We start from the raw sequence: 20,738 nt of genomic DNA, 5'->3' as shown, positions 1-20,738 counted from the left end.
CGAAATAGAAAATTTGAAATATATCAATAGTTTTATTTTCTCATTTTCAAAGACTCCTTTGACCTTAGCTTCAAATTGTACACCGATCGACGCAGAACTAGACGTCGATTCCAAAAATGCAAGAAAACGCAAGAAAAATTTTTTTTTTCAAAAGAAGTTTTGAATTTGTCAAGGCTAACACAAAATAGGTGGGGTCGAAACCACTGCATAAAAAAACTATGCGTGCCAAAACTAGTCAATATTACTTGGACGCAATACATTGCTAGCGGCCCGGATAGCACGGTGTGAGAAAGAAAAAATGAAAATAAAAGACACAAAACCTCATTGATGTCATACAAATAATTAGTGGTTCAAGAATAAAATATTTTTTTCTAGTATTGGAGAAAAACCCAAAATAGATGACTAAAAAACCTTTCCAGTGTCACAAGCTTTTTGAAAATCTAAAACTTTTTTGTCTCAAAAGTTAGACAATGATTGGAAAGGCATGTTTATACTCTTTCTAAAAGCATACGGTTTATACCCTCTTTCAACCAAGTGGTTAGGAGTTATGACCTAAAGTCTCCAATCAGGAGCTTTTCTGCGGGTTCATGGTGCCGATTGGGTTTGACGGGTTAAGATCAGACGAATTGATGTGATGGTCTTTTCTCGGAAAATATGATGCCTACATCCAATGAGAATAGTAACTAACTCATTAATTAATACCACCAGCAATGCTGTAATTAACATTGTTAATTAGCAAGGAGGAATTATCATTAATCCGTTAAGCCTTTCCATACAATCAAAAGTGTAATGAGACTACAGGTTCAAGTGTTTGTTATTTCATCATTATGATAGAAAGCTTAGACGTCAATTACTTGATTTAAGAGCATCCGTCGTGAAAGGTCATCCTCCTTAGCCATTGCATATCCTTTGATTACTCATTTCTTAAGCTGTCTCGATGAATTTGAAGATAGTCAGCATCAGGTAAATCAAAATGTTATTGTCCGTTAGAATGATAGCAAACTCGGGAAAATATATATGCGCTGAGTTTACAGCCATCGCGACAGTTTCCAAAAAAAAATAGTGGATGTAGAGTTTGGAGCACACAGTAAAAACCTCCACCATTGCACTGTTTTCAAATTTATCCCGCCTCCAAAACTATTCCCTTTTTCAGTGATCGTTTACCTCGGGGGTTACTTAGGCATAAAATGTGTGTCGGGTACTTGCGATGAGCCACGAGGGTCCCTTTTTTAAACCCTTAAAGTCTATCAAAGGGGTACATGAATCATGAATTAGCAATCGAGTGTCTAAAAGGGTCCCAAAATTACGAAATATCAAAAATCAACTCCCCTCAAAGGATCGGTTTTCGAACTTTGGCAGTAAGGTGGGCGGCGATTAAATATGTGAATTTCTAATATTCTAACGTTCGAGGCAATGTAAAGGAAATCTCACGAAAACCAAACCAAAGCTAACGAAACAGAATCACGGAATCAAAGGTATTTTATTGAGTATTCTCGCCTTATTAAAGTATACATACACATCTGTGTCACATAGCTGCTAGGGCCTCAGTCCCACTGATGGAAAATTTGGCAAAAATTTCGTCCCCAGTTGGAAAGATACCCTAGAATTTCAGCCCCACTGGTAGATTTAATCTGATTTCATCCCTACTTGAAGTCCAACGATTGAAAATTGCACTCTAGAACCATCCCTACTGGATCTTTTGACCTTGGAACAATAAAAACGGGGCTATGAGACAGGGGTGTAGTCGTAGGGTAAGGATACTCTTAAAATGTCGCAAATAAGATCTATTGAAATGATATCAAAAAGCAATTTCATCCTGCCAAATTCTGCTAAAATTTGGAAAAATTACAAATTGTCGTCCTTTGGATTACATCCGACCGACGGTAAAATATAACGTCATTATTACGACAATAAGACGCACTTTCCAAAATCTCGGCACGTATCTCCGACTTTGAAGATTGTCCAACACGCGAAACATTTGTTTTAGTTTTTCCGGTTATTAGACGTCAAATTTGGTATATAAAGTGCAATGGATTTGGTTTGAAAATCAGAACGCTATCTTACAATCGCTTCTTAGGATTGTAAGCTAATTAGCGAAATCGGCGCGTCATTCTTTTGATATATTTTTTGGTAAAGTGAAAAATTGTATAAAGATTCTTTTAAGAAGATTTTTTGAACAATATTATCTTTGTGAAGAAGTTTTATAGTTTCCATTTTATTCAAATATGATGAAGATTTTTGTATTTCTTTGTATGATTGTGTTCATACGCAGTCATCCTTTGAACCATCCAGGGGAAGAGAATCCAGCATTTGATTACATCAATGATGCTAATAAAGGTTGGTATACACTTCCCTTCATTATTCGAACATTCAATTCGAGAATTTCTTTCTATGCTGTACCAAATAAAATCCGTTTTTTGAATGCTGTGAAGAAAAAGTTAAAAAGCATAACTGTTCTAGTCATAATTATCAATGAATTCAAAAGTTGAACTTCTTGTGGGTAGCTGTATTTTTTTGGTAGTGTGTATTGACTAATTAAGTCTATTTTGAATTTTAAATGATGGAATTTTTTCCATTTAGATCTCGATAAAGAAAATTTTGAAGAAGGTGATATGGTAAAAGTGCAAAATGCTGCTTTGAAAAAAGACTGGGGTCAATGGCCAAACGGCATCGTTCCTTACGCCATCTCAACTGTTTTTAGTAAGTACCTTGCATTGATATAAGCATTCCATTGGGTTTAAGTTGAATTGTTAGTGTCGCCCATAGTATCTTTGTGTAAGCAACGAGTTCACCATCTCAAATAATTATAGTAAGTATCAATGGATTAAATAACAAATTGTCGGGATTGCTTTTTTCTAAATTGCTAACAGCATTTTAATTTTATCATTGTTCTACCAATGCTATGTATTTTTCCCCTAAAGCATAACGTTTATAAAGCATATGCAATCTCAGTTTTTGGTACCCAAACAATGGCTCTACACAATTTCTCTCTATTTGCAGAAGTGGTTTGACACAGGATTTTTGGAACACCCTGTATCTCATGATAATTTAATTAACCTGAGTTCTTTCTTCTATATTCAGGTGCAAAGGACAAAAACAAGATTCGTGCTTCAGTCAATAAGATCCAAAAAGCAGCTCCTTGTATGAACTTCGTGGAATATGGATATCGAGCATCAAATGTACCAAAGAATCACGTTGAAGTCATCAGAAGTGGAGGGTAGGGTGGAAATTTTATTGAATAAAATTGTTTTATATTATAATTGAAAATTCCAAGTCTCCCCTTCCGATAAAATATGAACTCATTTTAAGGACGTGACCACAATATCTTTATATTGCCTGAAAACACCATACCAGATTTGATTTAGTGTTCTAAGATGTTCTTGCAATACAATATTGAAACCTATTATCACTTTTTTAAGTGGAGGGTAGGTAAATTTTATCGAAAGAAATTGTTTGATTCAAAACAAAATTCAACTCGATACAAAAAATGGAGTAATTTCCAGAACGCGCCCTCCCACAATAAGAAATTTCTATGGAAAAAAAGTCTCGAAATATCGCACATATTTTGACTTAGTATTTCAGTATTCCTGAAATTCTCTGTTCAAAGATGTTCTATAAATATACTATTGAGCATACTTTTACTACTTTATCTCCTAGTTCTTTGTTTATGGTTGGCATTTCTTTTAAAGTGGATTTGATTAAAAAGATTCTCCCTTGCATATTTTAAGTCCAGTATCGCATTACATACACTAATCCCTTAAACTGTACCGTTTCTTTAGTTGTTGGTCAATGGTTGGTATGACAGGTGGTAGACAAAGTCTTTCCATCGGCAATGGATGTATGTGGGAAGGAACGATCATTCATGAGTTTCTTCATGCTATTGGATTTTATCATGAACAAAGTCGGCCTGATCGTGACCAATACGTTAATATCATCACCAGAAATATCGTTGGAGGTAAAGATTTGATTTCCGCAATACTGGTGTTATTATCCTAATATAACCTCTCTGATTTCCGGGACAAGCTGGAGTTTTTACAAGCTCTCGTTTGATTTGGTTGGTCGTTAACCTGTAATAAAACAATTTTGTTACTTTTTCTAAAGAACGCATCATTTCTATTACTTCAAATAACCAATTAGTGAAGTCTCTTGTAAAAACTCCAGCCCATCCCTGATTTCCATCACACCCTAATATAAATTGTATCTGAAAATAATGTGGCCAGTCGATATAATTTTGCGCCCCTCTTATCTACGCTACTGATAATTCTCAAATTATATAAACGTCGCGTTGAAAAATAAAAATCCTGTAATCCAAATTATTAAATTTAACACCTCGCTATGAACTTCTACTTCATTCATTTGCTATATTTTTATCTCTTAGGTCGTGAGCACAATTTCAAGATTGCATCGAGGATCAACAGTCTTGGTGTTGAATACGATCGAGTTTCTGTTATGCATTACTCAAAGTAAGATATTGCCAACATTGGTTCTTACGTAACCTTGAAAAGGTCTGTTTCCAAAAAAAAATGGCAGTCCGCTAATTCTGAAACATTATCGAGTTTATGTATTCGAGAACAACCGGAGGCAACATCGAGCCGTACATCAACTATTGACTTTGTTTTGTGTCGATTTCACTTACCTTCGCCCTCGATAACATAAACTCCCCTTGTAAAAATTCTTGATAAGATCTGAAAAGATCGTTGAAGATCTTTCAAGATCTTTAACAAGTAAGAATCTTTAAAAAATCTTTGTAAGATCTTACAACGATTCTTAGGCAATCTTGAAAATTTCTTCCAACAAAAAGATCTTTAAAGATCTTGTAAAGAAATCGTTAAGAATTGTCAAGATTCTTCCCGCATATTTATAGTAAGATAATTATTATTTCTTATTAAGTTCTTAAGTAGAATCTTACGAAATCTTGAGCCATAAAATATTTTAAGATTCTTTGCGTAACTTGTAAAGTTTTTATAAAGAGACTTTCCAAATCTTAACTAACTATTATGTGCAAAGAAGCTTTAAGATTCTTAGTGGTTCTTATCAAGTTTGAGTTAAGAATCTTAAAAGCACGTAAATTTCTGGTTATGATTGTTTTTCATAAGAAGGAGTCTTTAGACTCAAGGAGAGCAATCTCTTAGGATAGTATTTACGAAACAGTTTTTGGTCAGCTTCGAAATACGGTAAGTGGTTTTTTTCTTTTGTGTGTGTGTTATCATTGACTGTACTAATGAAATAGTTAATTAATGACGAGATCATCAGTTGAATGCTGTCACTCGAGCGAAGCTTTCGGCCCTTATTCAATAACTGAACGGGGATAGTAGTAAAATTCCGTCAGCGACCGTAGTGCAGTGGTAGAGCATCCGTCTACAGTGTGCAAGGTTGTGGGTTCAACCCCCGGCCGGGTCACACCAAAGATTCCTAAAATGGTACTTGATGCCTCTCTGCTTGATGCTCAGCAAGTAGGTGGAGCAATCCCTCCCCTACCTTCAGGTAGATAGCTATCGAAAGTGGAGCCTGCAGGTCATCTCCGACTTACTTTTACTTAAAATTCCGTCAAGATCTTGAATCACTGTAAGGGACAAGAATCTTATTCAAAACTTATAAAAGAGTCTTATCAGATCGTTAAAGATCTTGAAAGATCTTGGCACGTTCGTAGTAAGAAACTGAAAAAGAAGAAGCAAAGTTTCTTGATAAGATCTTTTCAAGAACTTTTCAAGAATTTTTACCAGGGTCGCCATTGCTTTAAAAGAGAAGACAGATTTTCTTAAGTGATTCCTGGATGGTCAGATTAACTAAGGTTGATTAAAGTCTTTTAGAACATCTTTTTTCTACGAACTTTCGATGGACTCACAAATCATTAATCAAACAAAACTTTTTCTTCTTCCAGACGAGCTTTTAGCAATGGTAATGGAAACACAATCGAATGGAAAGCTAACCCTAAGTTATCACTTGGTGGAAATAAATTGTCTGAGAAAGATATAATGCAAATCAATTTGAAATACTGTAGTGACGTCAAACCTACCACTACAACTACAACAGCCACTACTAAAAAACCAACGACTACGAAAAAACCAACGACTACCACAAAAACTACAAAAACCACAAGAACTAAAAAAACAACGAAGCGCCCGAAAACTACAAAGTCCACCAAAATGACGACAACGACACAACGGCCTGGAAAAGGTTGGAAAATCAAATATCTTTCCTAATTTTCATACAAAGATAGTACAAATTTTAAGAATAGTTTATAGAATAGACGCTAAAAAAGGTAGATTTTTTCGCCTCTAGTGTCAGACCTGGTGTAGAGTAAAAAACCGCTAAAATGGAAAAAAGCAATTACTCTCGTGTACCTAATAGCCGGGGGATTTGAATAAGCAGGGGGTTGGAAAAATGGTGGGTTGGAATTAGAAATGTCCTGGGTGGAAAACTTTTTTAAAGGAGGCTAATACTGCAGAATTAAGATAAAAGAGGGAACTTTCAAAAACATTTTCCCAAAAATTAATAAGCACGGGGGAAGGGTTAGAATAAGAATGTCCTGGGTTCGCGGGGGGACAGCTATTAGGTACCCGAGAGTATCCTGTAGGATATCTTTCTTGGAAAACTTTGGCAATTTTGAAATAAGATTTTGTAATGCAATCCAATCTAAGGTCACTTTTTCCATAAATCATGATACAAATCTCATAAAAAAGTCTCACGTAGATCAAATCATGACATTGCAATAAACTTGTCTTTGATACTTTTCAGCATGTGGTGACCGATTGGGAGCTTGCATTGCCGTTCAGTTCAACAAAGGCTTATGCCGTTCGTATAACTATAAATACTACTGCCCCCGATCGTGTGGGTCCTGCAAAGGTCCTAAATCTGAAAAATGTATGAATTTGAAAGATACAAAATATGATTGTCAATCAAGAGCTAAACGCGGAGAATGTCAATCTCAACGCAGGAGATATGGATCTGTTCGCTGGAGAATGAAGACTCAATGTCCACGTGTCTGCTGCGATCGTGGAGAACTCTACAAACGTCCTCGATAAAAAAAAGAGACAGTAAAATTAATAATCTAAATTTTGATATACACAAAGACAAGGTCTCAATTTTATGCATAATAAAAAACGTGGGTTATCAGATGATTAAAGTCCAAACAATTTCATCCTTTATTTTTAGGCCTACGTTCTCTGCTCTAGAAGAAATAGAGGAAAGAGTTTTTCACTTCCACATCTTTTATACCACTTATGGTAATTTTTACAGGAATTTTCACTACCTTTTCCAATTTCTTCCTGCATTTTCAATTAATGAAACAATATCGCAATATATCATTTATAACAAATTAATCGAAAGCAATGATTGCTTATTGCTTCATTAAATTATTTATTTATTTATTTATTTACTTGATTTATCTATTTGCCATTTAAAGTAAACAAACTTACAAATGATTAATCTTGGAATTGTCTTGTCTTTCAAACCACCTTCTACCTCCTTCTTTCAGCAGGGTTACTAGACGATGTTATCGTCCGTTACAGTGATAATAAAGGCGGGAAAAATGGCTGTATGGCGTTATGGCGGTATACGAAAAAAAACGGCGGGAGAGTTTCTGTAAACATCTCCGCCACTGCTTACTCCACCCGAATTTATCACGCCTCTCCTAAACTATTCCCTTTTTTAGTGATCTTGTGTAGACGATAGGATCGTCTACAGGGTTACCAAATTAATCCTGCCTCCGAAACTATTCCCTATTTTAGTGATAGTCTACCTCGGGAGTTACTTTGGTATAAAATGGGTTTTGACAAGTATATGCGAGCTTTAAGGACAGTAAGGATCCCTTTTTAAACCCTCAAAAGTCTATTAAAGGGGTGCAAGAACCATCACGAATAAGCAATTGAAAGGGAACGGAAATATCAAGATCAACTCCCTCAAAGGATAATAAATTCTCGCAATTTGGATAAATAGATAGCAAAAAGCAAATAGCATTAACTATCTACAATCAGTGCCATAATATATTGGCACTTTTGGCTAATTTACCATTTTTCGAAAATTGAAGTTCGAGCGAGAATGTCAGTTTCGATCTGGGAGGGATTTATTGGTTTCCAGGCTATATTTCAAGCCCTACTAGACCATTTTTGAACTTTTGGATCCTCAGATCCTAAGGTCTTAAGCTTAAGTCTAGTGTTAAAACTCAGAGTTAAAACTCTACCCTTCGAACCTACTTTAGAGCACATACAAATCGATTGTGGTTTCAAAACACCCCGGTGAATTTCACTTTTGTGCCAAGTATTTTGTCACTGATTGTAGATTCCCTCTTGTTGATTGACGTCACAGAATCGCTCACTTATGATTAAATACGTGATAAACAATCACGGTTGCAATAACATTCGAGTTGTTGACAAACGCCATAATTGGTCTGTTCTTTTGTTTAAAGGGGCATTGGCAATCAAAGATTTAAATAGCAAATCGCAAATAGCATTAACTATCTAGATTCCCTCTTGTTGATGATTGACGTCACAGAATCGCTCACTGAAGATGAAATACTTGATAAACGATCACGTTTGCAATAACATTCGAGTTGTTGACAAACGCCATAATACACCTTTCCTGAGTTTTTTTCGACTTTTTGAAAAACACTGTTCCAAAACCCTGCTCTACTTTTTATCGACCGCCGGAGGCGGTTTCTTTCATAGTGGTACGCTAATCTCGTTTTGCCTTGGCTCATTACTTTGTCTACCATTTACTTTCGGGTTTTTTAACTAGATTACCCAGGTGTTTCTCTTTTTTTTTCCCTGAATGTCTTTTATTCGGAATTGAATAATCGAGACATGAAAAATGACTATATTGTAATCTGTTTTCAATGAATAATCTAAAATGTACTGGAGATGACATGTAGGCGTTAATAATGTGCGCGCACTCTCTCGCGAGCGTGATGCGTGATGGAAGGCGGTCGTTTCAGTGTGGTTTAGATCCACACTGTGACCTAGTTAATTTCGCCTAGCGAAAGTATTACGATAGCCTTTCGCGGCGGCGGTGTAATAAAAAATTTACAAAACGAAAGTACTCGATACGGTGGACAAACTCACTAAATTCAATTTACAAATTACACGCTCGTATAACCACGGACGATTTTCGGGCGTTTTCTTTGGATTACGTCATATAGCTTTGTTTCTTTAGCTTCACAGTTTGGATTTTTTCTTTATTTTCTTATAAGCATATACTTTATAAGAATCAAATCAATAACTCTTGATAAACGGTGATATACCCTTCGGTAATTAGTTCTTACAAAGTAAACAAGGGATGGCGCACAATATGAGCATATTTATTTTTCTTATAAGCATATACTTTATAAGAATCAAATCAATAACTCTTGATAAACGGTGATATACCCTTCGGTAATTAGTTCTTACAAAGTAAACAAGGGATGGCGCACAATATGAGCATATTTATTTTTCTTATAAGCATATACTTTATAAGAATCAAATCGATAACTCTTGATAAACGGTGATATAGCCTTCGGTAATTAGTTCTTACAAAGTAAACAAGAGATGGCAGGCAATATGAGCATATTCATTTTTTTATAAGCATATACTTTATAAGAATCAAATCGATAACTCTTGATAGACAGTGATATACCGTTCAGTAATTAGTTCTTGCAAAGTAAACAAGGGATGGCGGGCAATATGAGCATATTTATTTTTGTTATAAGCAAATACTTTATAAGAATCAAATCAATAACTCTTGATAGACGGTGATATAGCCTTCGGTAATTAGCTCTTACAAAGTAAACATGGGATGGCGCGCAATATGAGCATATTTATTTTTCTTATAAGCATATATTTTATAAGAATCAAATCAATAACTCTTGATAGACGGTGGATATACCCTTCGATAGTTAGTTCTTACAAAGTAAACTAGGAATGGTGCGCAATATGAGCATATCTATTTTTCTTATAAGCATATACTTTATAAGAATCAAATCAATAACTCTCGATAGAAGGTGATCTAGCCTTCGGTAATTAGTTCTTACAAAGTAAACAAGAGATGGCGGGCAATATGAGCATATTTATTTTTCTTATAAGCATATATTTTATAAGAATCAAATCAATAACTCTTGATAGACGGTGATAAACCCTTCGATAATTAGTTCTTACAAAGTAAACATGGGATGGCGCGCAATATAAACATATTTATTTTTCTTATAAGCATACACTTTATAAGAATCAACTCAATAACTCTTGATAGACGGTGATATACCCTTCGGTAATTAGTTCTTACAAAGTAATCAAGGGATGGCGCGCAATATGAACATTTTTACCTTATCGGGGAAAACTTCGTCGGGGAAAAATGTTCGTAACTTGCTGTTCTTAAGAATTAAGCAACCATTGTTCGTAAATTGATCTTATCTTTTTAGCGACTTTGAGCCTCGTTGTTCATATAAAATTGTTTCATCAAGGCTCGATGTAAAGTAGACTTCAGATTAGCTTCCATCTCTACTTCTTGTTTTTTCCCATGCAGTTTGAACTTTAGGCGAAATTTTCGACTTCAAGTCGTCTTGTTTAATTTAGAAAGATTCTACTACGAAATACAAAATCAACAAAAAAAGAATTATGTTAAAAGCTCTTCCGGTTCTTGAGATATTTCAATTTTAAAGTTTTTCCTTAAACAAAAGTATCCCATGGAAACGGCATAGAAACGAGGCCCGGTAGGATAAAATATCTTTTAAGAGAGGTTTGACTGTAAAAAAAAAAGGAATTAAAACAGCCATAAAAAAGGAACGGAAAAAGCTTTTGATCTCAAATTTTCAGAATGACTTTGTATCACCAAAAGTTTCAAAAGTATCAAGTTCTCGTTTCAAACTAGAGAGGTCGGAAAAAAATCGATAAACTTGGGAAAGGTGTATTGGTCTGTTCTTTTGTTTAAAGAGGCATTGGCAATTAAAGATAAAAAACCAGAAATGAACAGGGAAATGGACTCGGGTTTGAAAGCCTCTAGAGACTTGAATTTGTTCCGCTAAAAAAAGTCTGTCTCGAAATAATTTGCAGCTGGAGAAATAAATAGCTGTAACTTTTGATAGAATTCGAATCAAGTTACGGTTTTGTGCTCGTTAAAAAGATATTAGTGAGTGGAATATTATCAAGTAAAAAAATTGAGAAAAAAAAGGAAAATGAAAATGAAAAATGAAGAAGAAAAAAATTAACTTCTTGTAGAAATGTGGTATAATTTTCATTTTCACAGGAGTGACTCTTCAATCTTTATATATCATCACTGTGAAAAAATTTTTCAAAAATATTCATTTAATCAAAAGATATCAAACAAAGTTTATTGCTGGTTGATCGACAAAAGGCAGGTTTTTTCATTTTTTTTGTCGTTTTTTAGTACTTTATAGAGTCAACCAGCAATAAATTTTGTTTGATATCTTTTGATTGAATGAATATTTTTGAAAAATTTTTTAACAGTGATAATGATCTAAAATTGAAAAATCACTCCTGTGAAAATGATAATTATACCACATTTCTACAAGAAGTTGATTTTTTTCTTCTTCATTTTTCATTTTCATTTTCCTTTTTTTTCTCAATTTTTTTACTTGATAATATTCCACTCACAAATATCTTTTTAACGAGCACAAAACCGCAACTTGATTCGAATTCTATCAAAAGTTACAGCCATTTTTTTCTCCAGCTGCAAATTATTTCGAGACAGACTTTAGTTAATTTTTGATTTTTTTAAAAAATTTGTTCAACATTTTCAGTATTACTATCACTCTGACGATGCTTTTGTTGTGAAGCAAAATATTAGCTTTTCAAAAAATGAAAATTTTGTTGTTTGTGATCTGACTCCACATTGATTCATGGCAAAATCAATTTTCGTATTAAGTTTTATCTTGTTTTTACTGAAGCTGTCATATGGTCAAAATTTTTGGATAAATAAAGTTTAAAAACTTTGGCTGGACATCGGGAAAAATGTTATCTCGAAGGGTATCGATTTTCGCACTTTGATTTGGTTACCACCTAATCACATCGCAAACCTAGTACCAGCCTCCTCCGAGGCTGATGACTGAGCATTATTTGAACAGTAAATTCAATGAACCTAAAATCTGCCAAAAAGTATCAAATTTAAGACTCACCCTGTAGTAAGGAAGACGGCGAATTAAGTGTGTCTTTTTTCCAAATACATACATCCCCTTCTCACAGACCCGGTAGGATTTTCTCATCCAGTAGGGATGAAAATAGTGGACTGAAACTCGACGGGGATTGATATTCCCATATTTTTTATGGCTGGGGATTTCATAATATTCAATATCATAATATTTTGCAGTGAGGATTGGTTTATTTGATTATTTTCAGTGGGGACAAAAACTGGAGGATAATCTCTAACCGGGGACAATATTTTGGACAATTTTACTAGTGGGAAGGGTTCTCTCTCAGTGGGTATGAGGGGGTGTATAAATGTTTGTGAACATTAGATTGGTGGTGAAAGAACGTTGTGTGCTAGCTGGGTGACTAACGGATTAACCAATTAAAGATTTTGTTTGATTTTTGGTGAAGGTCAGCTATATCACAACCTTTTATCAAAGGCCTTGTTTGACCCATAGATCTATAAAGCCCAAAGGGCTTGATGGCGTACTTTTTGCTGAGAAGTGTGTCGTGGTTAGGTAGGAAACCCTACTAAAGTCACCATAATAAATAGCAATAAATTGCATAAAACAATAGCAACAATATTTTTTCCGATATTCACTTTTTTTTGCCTGCGATGGCTTAAAGCACGACATCTAGCCCTTCGAGCTTTATAGAGAAGAATTTTGAATTTCTCATTCATTAAAATGGGTCGGCGGGAATGTTCTGTAGCCAATGGAACAGAATCATAAAGGTCACAAAGGTATTGTTATTACCTGGAGCTTTCATTAGAGTATTCTCCCCTTGTTAAAGTATCTAATATGTCACATACCCATTAAAACCTCAGTCCCACTGTTGGAAAATTTGGCAAAAAATCTCGTCCCCGTTGGGAAAAATACCTTAGAATTTCAGCCCCACTGGTAAATTTACTTTGATTTCATCCCCCATTCGAAATGTTTAAAAATTGCACTTCAAAGCCTTCCCCACTGGATCTTTTTATCTTGGAACAATTTACCCCCATTGTAGGAAAAATTTTAACGGAACTGTGAGACAGGGATGTCTTCGTTGGGTAATCATACTGGTATTCTTAGCGAGGCTACTCTTATAATAAGGTCGCAAATAAGATTAAGTGGAATGATATCAACTTCATCCTGCCAAAGTCTACTAAAATTTGGAAAAATGACAAACTATCGTACTTTGTATTACATCTGACCGACGGTAAAATATAACGTCATTATTACGACAATAAGACGCACTGACTTTCCAAAATCACGGCACGTATCTCCGCCTTTGAAGATTCTCCAATACGCAAAATATTGTTTCAATTTTTCTGGTTATTAGATGTCAAGTTTGGTATATAAAGTGTAATGGATTTGGTTTGAAAATCAGAACGCTATCTTACCATCATCATCATCATTGCTCGACCTCAGTCGAGACAAAAAAAGAAAAAGAAAGAAAAAAAGACGTTATCTTACAATCACTCCTTAGGATTGTGTAATAAGTACCCTTCTTGTTACACACTTTTTTTTATAAGAATACACTTTATAACAATGTCCATGATGAAAATGGTCAAAAAATTAAGAATATGCTAAGAATATCACCATCATGGAATTTTGCTATTCAAGCTAAGAATGCCATTTTTAAAGCATTTTTGATTATAAATAGTCAATTACCCCCAAGTAAGGCTCGCTGCTCAAAGCTTCTGCTTTCCTTCCAATTCCAATTGTTGACTCTTTGCGACATGTGCTTCTTGTTGCACGTCCAATTCAGATCTGCTTCTTTTAGATTTTCTTCGCTATTTAAACTTTTCTGATATTTGATAATTCGTTAATTTTCGAAACGTTTTGGTCACGTTTTTTGCAGGGGAAGGTACTTTTTCTTTCTGAAGGTAAATTCCTGAAGAGATCACGTTTCTTGCAGGGAAAGTACTTACTTTGTGAAGGTAAATTCCTGAAGGAATTATTGATCAAGTCCGAAACGTTTTGGCTACGTTTTTGCTACGTTTTTGCTGGAAAAGTACTTTTCTTTGTGAAGGTAAATTCCTGAAGGAATGTTTAAATATCTGAAGGATTTGTTTGATCAAAAGTCGGAAACGATTTGGTTGCGTTTTCTCTAGGTTTTTCTTAATAGAAAGAATTTCAATTGTAAGCTTATAAGCGAAATCGGCGTGCCATTCTTTTGGTATAATTTTTGGTGAAGTGAAAAATTGTATAAAGATTCTTTTAACCCTTTAAGTGCCGATGTCGTATATATACGACATGGGCTATATAGGAGGGCGAAGCCCTCCTGTAATGCCCAGTTTGAGTTAGAAATCGTTATTTTTGGTCGAACTCGTAGGAATTAGATTGTCCTTTATGGTCAAGCAAAAAAAAATTCAAAAGTGAGTCTTTCCAGCGAAATTTTAAGCAAAAAAGTCAAAAAAATGCAAAAAATTGACAAAAATTCACTTTTTTGAGATTCTGACCGTTTTTTGACTATTTTTGGTCAACGAGTGATCCAAGAACCTCCAAATTTGGCCCTGTTTTACTTTATTCTGTCTTCTAGTGAATTGATTTGAAATTTTACCACTGGGCACCTTTTCATCAGTTCAGTCAGGTCCGCGCAGCGGGCCTGACTGCTTTAATTCCCTAACCTACCCCCCCCCCCTTGGCCGCCGCCCACCACGCCCTTCCTAAATCGGGCGGCGCCGAAGGCGCCCAAAAGAAAGAAGAGACTCTAAGCTATCCAACGAGCTATATACGAGCTTCTAATTCCTTCTAGATCAGGAGATATAAGCCCTTAAAGTTTGAACTAGCGATTTTTTAAAAAAAACTTAGAAAAAAGGACCCTGGCACTCAAAGGGTTAAAGAAAAATTGCAAAAATTATTTTTTTTTTTAGATTTCTCAATTTTTGGCCTAAACTCACTCAAAAATGCTGAAAAACACCAAAAAATCACATTTTCAAAATTTTTTTTTCACTTTGTTTAACCCTTTAAGTGCCGATGTCGTATATATACGACATGGGCTATATAGGAGGGCGAAGCCCTCCTGTAATGCCCAGTTTGAGTTAGAAATCGTTATTTTTGGTCGAACTCGTAGGAATTAGATTGTCCTTTATGGTCAAGCAAAAAAAAATTCAAAAGTGAGTCTTTCCAGCGAAATTTTAAGCAAAAAAGTCAAAAAAATGCAAAAAATTGACAAAAATTCACTTTTTTGAGATTCTGACCGTTTTTTGACTATTTTTGGTCAACGAGTGATCCAAGAACCTCCAAATTTGGCCCTGTTTTTACTTTATTCTGTCTTCTAGTGAATTGATTTGAAATTTTACCACTGGGCACCTTTTCATCAGTTCAGTCAGGTCCGCGCAGCGGGCCTGACTGCTTTAATTCCCTAACCTACCCCCCCCCCCTTGGCCGCCGCCCACCACGCCCTTCCTAAATCGGGCGGCGCCGAAGGCGCCCAAAAGAAAGAAGAGACTCTAAGCTATCCAACGAGCTATATACGAGCTTCTAATTCCTTCTAGATCAGGAGATATAAGCCCTTAAAGTTTGAACTAGCGATTTTTTAAAAAAAACTTAGAAAAAAGGACCCTGGCACTCAAAGGGTTAAGAAGATTTTTTGAACAATATATCTTTTGTGAAGAAATTTTATAGTTTTCACTTTATTCAAATATGATGAAGATTTTTGTATTTCTTTGTATGATTGTGTTCATACGCAGTCATCCTTTGAACCATCCAGGGGAAGAGAACCCAGCATTTGACTACATCAATGATGCTGATAAAGGTTGGTATACACTTCTTTCGTTATTCGAGCATTCAATTCGAGAATTTTTTTCCTATACAGTATCAATTATTTTGATGATGCAAATTGACTAATTTAGTCTATTTTGAACGTTATTTATGACTTTTTCTACATTTAGATCTCGATAAAGAACATTTCGAAGAAGGCGATATTGTCAAAGTGCAAAATCGTGCTGCTTTGAAAAAGGACCGGGGTCAATGGCCGAAAGGCATTGTTCCTTACACCATCTCAACTGTTTTTAGTAAGTACATTTCTAATGATAAGTAGTCTGGATTTCCAGACCACTATTCTTTTAACACAAAACGTAGGAGCGATCCTGCCTCAAAGTCAAAAAGAAGAAAAAAGGCCTTACGGGAAAGTTTTTCTACTACTGAAAAGAAGCTTTTGAGTAAAAGTGATGTTAATTAGTAGTCTAGCTCTAGACTAATTGATAAGCAATTGTTCAATCATAAAACCCCCGAGGTTATACTTTTTTTATAGTAAAGGCGTTTTGATACCAACGTTACATTCCAATAAAATCAACCTCATCCAGTCTTTAACCTTACTAATAGACTCCAAAATATTAGAGTCAGCTTATGTATTAACATACTTTTTAGGACGGTAGAGTGACAAGGTGATTTTAAATAACCTGCAGTTCTGAACAGCAAAATAAAAGTAAAAGTGCTTGTTTACCGACGTCATCAAGTTAATCAAGATGAAGACATAGCAGAGAACTACAAGTCTCTACCGAAGAAAAAAAACAGATGCATACTTGCTATTATCTGGTATTGTGATACTCTTGTCTCCCGAATAGACGGGGGGGTCCGAATAAGCAGGGGGGTAGGAAAATTTTCTAAATTCTAATAAGCGGGGGGGGGATGGAATAAGAGGGAGGGGTAGTTTGAAGACAGATTATTTTCTAACTGGTATCAATTTCGACAACAAAAAAGAAACTTTAACAAATAAACACGTAAAATAAGAACCAATACTAACAAAAAGGAAAATTTTAACAAGTTTAAGGTCTATCTACACTGTAATAAAATATTGAATTATTCGAATTTAATTAGCAGGGGGGTCTTAAGAGGAGCGGGGGGATGGATTTTTTTGTCTCTTAACAATTAGCGGGGGTGGACGTCTATTCGGGAGACAAGAGTACGCTGTGAACGAGGTTGATCGAGATTAATTGACCTGAGACATTCTTTCTTCTCTATGTAGGTGCAAGGGCCAAAGACAAGATTCGTGCTTCAGTCAATAAGATCCAAAAAGCAGCTCCTTGTATGAACTTCGTGGAATATGGATATCGAGCATCAAATGTACCAAAGAATCACGTTGAAGTCATCAGAAGTGGAGGGTAGGGAGAAAATTTATTCATGCTTTATTGAACAAAATTTTTTTAAATATTATAATTGAAAATTCCAGGGTCCTCCTTCGATAAAATATGAGCTCGTTTTAAGAACGTTACCACAATAAATCTTTATATTGCCTGAAAATGCCACACCAAATTTGATTTAGTGTTCTGTCCCTATATATTCATCTTCGCTAAGAAAGTAAATAAAATTCTCTGTTCTAAGTAGCCTGTTAGACGAAAACCGCTTTTTTATCGCGATAAAACAAAGAAAAAATTTGGTTTGTGGGAAGGTACTGGCTATGTTCTAAGATGTTCTGGCAATAAAATATTGAAACTATTATCACTGTTTATCTGTCAGTTTTGTCAGTTGAGTTTAAATAGGAAAGTCTTTTTGAGTATGGAAAGTCTTCTGTATTTAACATACTTTAAGGGAACTTATTTTGGCGGAAACTAATTTAGACGAAACTCGCCAAAATTAGTTCCCACCAAAATTTAATATTTTGCTCCATCGCAAAAATAAGTTCCCGCCAAAATTAAATTTTTTGTTTCCTTGCCTAAATAGCCCCTGAAATTCACCAAAATTAGTACCCGGTAAAATAAGTTCCCTTATGGTATTTTGATTCCAATATCGAATTCCATGCATCGAAAGCATGGAATTTCATTACCATAACCTTACCTTTTTTTATTTCCCCTAGTTGTTGGTCAATGGTTGGTATGACAGGAGGTAGACAAAGTCTTTCCATCGGCAATGGGTGTTTATGGGAAGGAACGATCATTCATGAGTTTCTTCATGCTATTGGATTTTATCATGAACAAAGTCGACCTGATCGTGACGAATACGTTAATATCATCTTCAGAAATATAGTTGAAGGTAAAATTTATTTTTCAACACTGCTCTAACTAGACTTTGATGCATCTTCTCTGGTATGAATCATCTTCTATCATCTTTTTATCACCTAATTTTAAATTGTGTCTCTATTAGAGTGACCTATAAGCATTATTTTTAGGATTATTTATTTTTATTTTTATTTATTTTATTTTATTAATTGTCTTTCAGGCTCTTCCATATTTTACAATGGCTATTCGTCCTATGTAAAAATAATCATATTTAAATAAAAAGATAATTATATTCTATGAAAAAAAATATGCTGTAGAAACAAAACACACAAAAAAAAACAACTCAAGAATACTGACAAAGCTCACAAAATTGCAGATTGTAAAACCGTAAAATTATCTTTGGAGTTATTAGAGATAGCCTCCAAAAATGAGATTCTCCGCGCTCACCCACTCACTCTGACCCAATTCAACCCTACCTCCCATTCAACTGATAAAAAAATTGTGCTGAAACTTTAGAATTCTGAAATTGTCAATCATCCAAATTAACGGTTGCGGAATATATGAAATTAGATACTCGTTCATTTTTGAGGATTTCTAATCCAGTTTAGTAGCTAGATAAAAATGGACAGAATTCTTTCATCTTTTAGGTCGTGAGCACAATTTCAAGATTGCATCAAGGATCAACAGTCTTGGTGTTGGATACGATCCATTTTCTGTTATGCATTTCTCAAAGTAAGACATTGCCAACATTGTTTCTTACATGATCTTATTAAAGTCTGTTTTCTCCTTTCAGCTTTTATTTAAACAAAATCGTGTCCAAAGAATCTCTTTGACTTATTACGAAGAAACGATTTCAGTATTAATCAATTGTTTTTCTTCTTTCAGAGGAGCTTTCAGCAATGGTAATGGAAACACAATCGAATGGAAAGCTAACCCTGATTTATCACTTGGTGGAAATAAATTGTCTGAGAAAGATATAATGCAAATCAATTTGAAGTACTGCGGTGACGTCAAACCTACCATTACAACTACAAGGACGACTAAAAAACGAACGACCACCACAAGAACTAAAACAACAACGAAGCGCCCAAAAACTACAAAGACCACCAAAATGACAACAACGACCCAACGGCCTGGAAAAGGTTGGAAAATGAAATAACTTTTCTTAATTATCATACAAAGATAGTACAAATTTTAGGGATAGTGTTGACGCTCCAGCGTCAGACCTGGTAAAGTAAAAAATCACTAAAATGAAAAAAAAAGCAGTTATCGTGTAGGATATGTTTCTTGGAAAAATTTGGGGATTTTAAAATAGAATTTTGTAATCCAAGTTCACTTTTTCCACAAATTATAATAAAAATCTCATAAAAAAGTCTCACGTAGATCAAATCATGACATTGCAATAAACTTGTTTTTGATACTTTTCAGCATGTGGTGACCGAATGGGAGCTTGCATTGCCGTTCAATTCAACAAAGGCTTATGCCGTTCGTATAATAAATACTACTGCCCCCGATCGTGTGGTTCCTGCAAAGGTCCCGAATCTGAAAAATGTATGAATTTGAAAGATACAAGATATGATTGTCAATCAAGAGCTAAACGTGGAGAATGTCAATCTCGATATCGATCTCAACGATCCATAATCCACAAACGGAGAATGAAGACTCAATGTCCACGTGTTTGCTGCGATCGTGGAGAACTCTATAGACGTCCCCAATAAAAAAAGAGGCAATAAAAATAATAATCTAAATTTTGATATATAAAAACAAGGTCTCAATTTTATGCATTAGAAAAAACGTGGATTATCACTATCAGATGATTAAAGTCCAAACAATTTCAGCCTTTATTTTTAGCCCTACGTTCTCTGCTCTAGAAGAAATAGGGGAAAGAGTTCTTCACTTTCACATCTTTTGTATCATTTATCGTAATTTTTACGGGGATTTGACTACCTTTTCCAATTTTACAGCCTTTTTCCTGCATTTTCAAATAATGAATTAATACTTTAATGGGATAAACTTTCGCAGGGATTAAATTTCGCGGTTGGGCCTTTCCGCAAAATTCAAAAATTTCGCGGGTAGCAATATTTTCACGATTTTGTGGCTTTTACTGCCAAATCATGAATCGTGGTTGTTGAAATACACATTATTAGCGCTCCTTTGATGCAAGTAACCATTCAAATAGTATTTATCTGACATATTTTGAGTTTTGTTTAGAAATATTTCGCGGAAGAGGCCCTTCCAAATTTCCATTGGGATTTAATTTTGCAGATTTTCGCGGATGACACCCAAATCCGCGAAATCCGCGAAATTTAATCCCCGCGAAAGTTCATCCCATTAAAGTATCGCATCGATGAATATTTATTATACATTATTTATAATAAATTAATCGAAAGCAATGATTATTTATTACCTTATTAGATTATTTATTTATTTACTTGATTTAATCCTTTTATCTCTTTGTCATTGAAAAGTAAACAAACTTACAGATAGTAGGGGGTCAATCCTTAGGATCCGTGACATCTTTTATGCGACGCAACTGAATATGGTTAGTTCGAAAGTAGGAAGGTTTTTAAGACTTTTTAAGAGGGGGCCCGCGAATTAGACCCGGTAAAAGTTTTTAATGACTAAAAGACTGACGAAGTCGAATTTGAAAAAATGAATGAGACTATCGGAAAGAGCATGAAATTATAAGCAAAAAAAGTATATTA

The 20,738-nt window shown here is 34.8% G+C and overlaps 2 protein-coding genes across 2 annotated transcripts; both read left to right on the top strand.

Moving 5' to 3' along the window:
* The first annotated feature begins 1,809 nt into the window (after window positions 1-1,809).
* On the top strand, window positions 1,810-7,428 carry LOC136802389 (hatching enzyme 1.2-like). The gene is made up of 7 exons (XM_067059127.1): window positions 1,810-2,337; window positions 2,581-2,700; window positions 3,082-3,217; window positions 3,780-3,955; window positions 4,379-4,463; window positions 5,882-6,177; window positions 6,739-7,428. The coding sequence occupies exons 1-7, from the start codon at window positions 2,226-2,228 to the stop codon at window positions 7,023-7,025; spliced, it is 1,212 nt and encodes a 403-aa protein (XP_066915228.1). The 5' UTR covers window positions 1,810-2,225; the 3' UTR covers window positions 7,026-7,428.
* An 8,251-nt stretch (window positions 7,429-15,679) lies between these two features.
* Window positions 15,680-20,463, top strand: LOC136802287 (hatching enzyme 1.2-like). Its single transcript, XM_067059002.1, has 7 exons — window positions 15,680-15,851; window positions 15,988-16,110; window positions 17,064-17,199; window positions 17,892-18,067; window positions 18,681-18,765; window positions 18,919-19,175; window positions 19,462-20,463. Exons 1-7 carry the CDS (start codon window positions 15,740-15,742, stop codon window positions 19,749-19,751), a joined length of 1,179 nt encoding a protein of 392 aa, XP_066915103.1. The 5' UTR covers window positions 15,680-15,739; the 3' UTR covers window positions 19,752-20,463.
* Window positions 20,464-20,738: the final 275 nt, after the last annotated feature.

Source organism: Clytia hemisphaerica, unplaced genomic scaffold (assembly GCF_902728285.1).
Source record: "Clytia hemisphaerica strain Z4C2 unplaced genomic scaffold, Clytia hemisphaerica genome assembly, whole genome shotgun sequence".
In the NCBI taxonomy this organism is placed as follows: Eukaryota; Metazoa; Cnidaria; class Hydrozoa; order Leptothecata; family Clytiidae; genus Clytia; species Clytia hemisphaerica.
Note: the sequence above shows the minus strand (reverse complement) of the source record. Positions and strands in the feature narration are given on the sequence as shown.